Source organism: Eucalyptus grandis, chromosome 8 (genome assembly GCF_016545825.1).
Source record: "Eucalyptus grandis isolate ANBG69807.140 chromosome 8, ASM1654582v1, whole genome shotgun sequence".
In the NCBI taxonomy this organism is placed as follows: Eukaryota; Viridiplantae; Streptophyta; class Magnoliopsida; order Myrtales; family Myrtaceae; genus Eucalyptus; species Eucalyptus grandis.
The window spans coordinates 73538931-73543131 of NC_052619.1; the positions used below are offsets into that span (position 1 = coordinate 73538931).

At 42.1% G+C, this 4201-nt stretch overlaps 1 protein-coding gene across 1 annotated transcript; it reads left to right on the forward strand.

Moving 5' to 3' along the window:
• LOC120287530 (thioredoxin M1, chloroplastic-like) lies at positions 1-1944 on the forward strand (the record flags this gene model as incomplete). The annotated part of the gene is made up of 2 exons (XM_039300342.1): positions 1-322; positions 1435-1944. Coding segments are annotated over 2 exons (636 nt in total), but the record flags the coding sequence as incomplete, so codon positions are not given.
• Positions 1945-4201: the final 2257 nt, after the last annotated feature.

The window sequence follows — 4201 nt, forward strand, 5'->3', positions numbered from 1 at the left end:
CTTCTTCTTCTTCGTGCCCTTCGCAGTGACGTTCTTCGCTTCGCCGTTCGCGCCTCCCGGTCCCCGTCTCCCCATGGCCGCCGTGCTCGAGTCCCTCGCCGTGCCCTGCTCCTCCGGCGCGGCGTCCGCCGCCGCTCTCTCCGGTCGCCTCCGCGTCCTCCTCGCCCCCACCGCCGGCCGCCGGCGATCGGCCACGTTCCCGCAGGCCAGCGGGTTGAGGATCGGGCCGGTTTCGGTCGCTCGGTCGCTGAGATCTCCGAGCGTCAGCGCCCGAGGCGTGCGCCGGCCGTTGTCTGCGAGGCTCAGGATACTGCGGTTGAAGGTCGGATTCCTCAAGCTCACGCCATTTCTTCCTTTTTTTTTTAATGCTAATGTCAGTGTTTCTGTGATTTTTCTCTCGTTTGTGGAGTTACCTGAACTTGTTCTTCGATTCATTTATCGTCGGTGTATCCGTAGATATGATTTGATTTGATTGCCTGGCCTAGTTCAGTTATGCGGAACTGAAGGCTTAGTATTGGGTCGCACTTAGTCGTGGACGAACTATCCTATGCTATAAGAGATTACACAAAATGATTGCAGTAGGCATAAGAAGTGTCGCCAGAGTTCTCTGTTGATATGTGGATGAGCTCTGCTAGACCTACCTTTAGTAATAATGTTTGCGGCGAAAAAGGATGCCTTAGTTGTGTCCTTGAAGCCAACGAGCCTAATTTTATTGTTTGTGTAAAAGAAGGCTCCAGTTGTCAACTTTTTGCAAATGAATGACTCGATGCCAAAGAAATTGCACAAGAAAGGTTTGTTTTTCTTGGATACAGTCCTCTCTTGTTAGAGGAAATAGAAATTGTGGTGTACCGATATGGATATATATTATCGTATAATTGCATCCCCTTGCTAATCTACATCATTAATGAGATTATCATAGGTTTTGAGGAAATGAAAATCTTAGAACTTTAGGGCAATCGTAAAATGAAAACTCTTAGAACTTTAGGGCATCGTCGCCAACAAACTCATTCATAACCAACAATCACTAAAGCAGAACTTGTTGAATGCTTTAGCTTGAGCTCAGCATAAGCACTTTGCAAATCTCTATAGTGCTGCAGTATAGGTAAAACTTCTCTGGAAAGCTCTTCATGGGCACATTCTGAAAATGGAAAAAATTGCAGCCATAACTGGGGATCCGTCATATACTGATGCAACCATAATTTGGGATCTCTTATGTATTGTTCGTGTGCAAGTATATGCACAAGTTTGCTGTAGAAAACGAGAAACCTGGTTTTTTAAAGCAAATTTCAAAAGGTTAAGGCCATATCTTGCTTTCTGGGTCTGCATTTTGTTATGTATTAGAGGAACTGAGATGGTCACCACTCTAAAATTGGAAGAGTGATTCAGAAAGAGATATGTTTGAGCATTAACAGTCATTTCTTATTTTTGATGTAGTGGCTGGTGTGACTGATGCGACATGGCAATCACTTGTTTTGGAGTCTGAATCTCCAGTACTGGCTGAGTTTTGGGCTCCATGGTGTGGTCCCTGCCGAATGATCCACCCTGTCATTGATGAATTGGCAAAGCAGTATGCAGGGAAATTGAAGTGCTACAAAGTTAACACTGATGAGAGCTCTTCAGTTGCCACTCGATATGGCATCAGAAGCATACCGACTGTCATGATATTTAAGAGTGGTGAGAAGAAAGATGCTGTTATTGGTGCTGTTCCCAAGTCCACATTGACCACTAGCATTGAGAAATTCTTGTGAAAGTAGTAAGCATGAGATGCCCTTGCAGCAAATAAAGTTAAGCATAACTTTGTCAAATCTGCATTTTCTCTGTCTGAGGGCTGCATTGTGCGACTTCTGTATAGTGAAGTGGGGCTGTATTATCTACTTGCTTAATGTCAATATCGGCTGTATAACATCATCTGGTGAATTTGGTATCCAGCTCTTCCATTGCTCATATGTGTGTGCATTACCTTTGTGTTTGCAACCTGGTGCCGAAAGTATGTCGGAGCTTCAGTGTTAGCAAAACTTACCTGTTAAAAGAGTAGTAGAGTCTTGATTCTTGAGCTGGTAACCAATATTTCTATATTCAGCTGACATTACTTAGGAGTTTAGTACATTCTCTGAGGATGATCTTCCTCTTTGTACCACAGTAATTCTAGATCTAGAAGAAGTTGTGCTGTGTCTTCATGAGAATATTCCTGTTGCTTGTGTGCCTTTGAGAGTTCTAGGAGACTGGTTTGTGATAATCACCTCTTACGTTAAATGGAGGAAGCTCGCTTCTTGAGTGGGATTTTATTTGTTGATCTTGTAGGTCTCAGGACTTCAGTTGGTTTAATGCCTGAATGGGATGCATGACTCAGCTTTTTCTTAATAACTCATGATTTCTTCATCTTTTTTTCTAATGGCTGATGACTCTATTTTTGGGGCTAAGTTTGCATTATTTAAGTTTTCAACCATTTGACAGTCATCAAGAATCTTATTATTTGACAATTTTTTCGATGAGGAGGGAGAAGAAACCAAAACTCCGCAATGGGATATAAATCAATGCCGTTATTTTGAATATTAAGTCACAGAAATTTCCAAAGATTTGAGTGCTTAAAATGCATAGTTCTGTCGCGTGGTCAAGAGAGGTTTCTTCTTTAGGGGGTTTCTTCTCCATAAGTAACAGCAACCTCTCATTGCTTGCTTCTACTGTGATTTTGAGTGATTTTATTTTATTTTATTCTATGTTTGGCGGATGATATTGAGAGGTAATGTGGGTTGGAACTCGGAATTAGCTGCATAGAGAGCAAATGTTGTCGATAGGGGGTGGTAAAATGGGGTTGTCCTAATGACATCTCAAATAAGTAGACGAAGATTATGGAAGACAAGTCTCCGCATGGGTATGGCTTTAGTCCAGCGATAACCGCCAGTCTTTATTTTCTCCGGAACTCTCTTACATGAACAGAAGCTCTGCACATGCTTAACTACCATCGATCAGGGAATTGTGAAAGGAGGGATCCTTTCTTGAGTGCGCAACATTCTTGGGAACCCGAGTCCTGATAGAACCAGTCGGATTGATGGGCCACTTACATTAGAAACCCCAGAAGCTCAAATTTTGGAGAAGGCTGGAGCATTTGGGAGACAAAGCTGAGGCCTGAGAACCGTGTTATCTCTCAAAGGGAGCCAAATGGATATTCATGGTTATGTTTTCATGGTGATGTTGAAGCAGTCTGCTCAGTCAAAGCTAACCTCTAAACCTGTCTACGCGCTTTAACCCCGAGCTTCGTTTTTAATCTAAAAGAAAGTTAAGCAAACCGTCCTAGAGATGAAGTTTTCGAATCACTCTGTGGCAGAGCTTCCATTTTTTAGCTCTGCAGATGCAGAAGAAGCTCTTGGCCATACTCATTTCGCACCTACTCTCACAAATCATAGCATATCATAATCTCACATTGTGACCACCTTAGGAATTCTAACCCAATTTGAAAATTGATTGAATAGGATTTTAACATACCAGAAATCATCTAACTAGTTTTCCTTTATCCTAGATCATATCTTGAGCCATTGGTATGAAACATATTTATTTAGAACATATTCAGGATCTAATGCCTATAATGTGTGAATATCAACTATAAAGTTGACGGATATTCCTATATCTGGCTTCTATATCGCTGTTGCTTTACAGTCATCAAATAAAGATGAGCATGAAGAAACGCAGTTATGCCGAGCTAAGGAGCATAAGCTCGATACAAGTGAACAAGGAAAAGAGGAAGCTCTAGACGACTTGACTCCATAGCCAAAAGAACACATGGCTGTACAGAGCATGACTGACTCCAACTCGCCCTCAATGTCACAGCTGCAAGCCAACAATCTATAATGTCACTGTTAAATACTCGTGTTTACTGTTCGAACACATCGTGAAAATGATCTATCTATTGAATGAGTGACACAACGTGAACATATATCATGGCGTATAAATGCTGGATGGAATAGTTTCTCCCGCCCAACTAACTACAAAGAATGATAAGAAGAAGGTGGCTCCATCTCCTGAGGGACGGCTACACAGAGCGGTATCCTTTTCAGGTTGCAACACCCTTTTAGTGTTATACTCAAGAGGATCACAGACTATTGAGCTGTTACATACGCTTCCAGCGTGTAAACTTTTAACACTAAAGTCCTTAACTCTGGGAGAGTTAAAATAGAAGTTGTTTTGTCTCCTGTCACTTTTATGA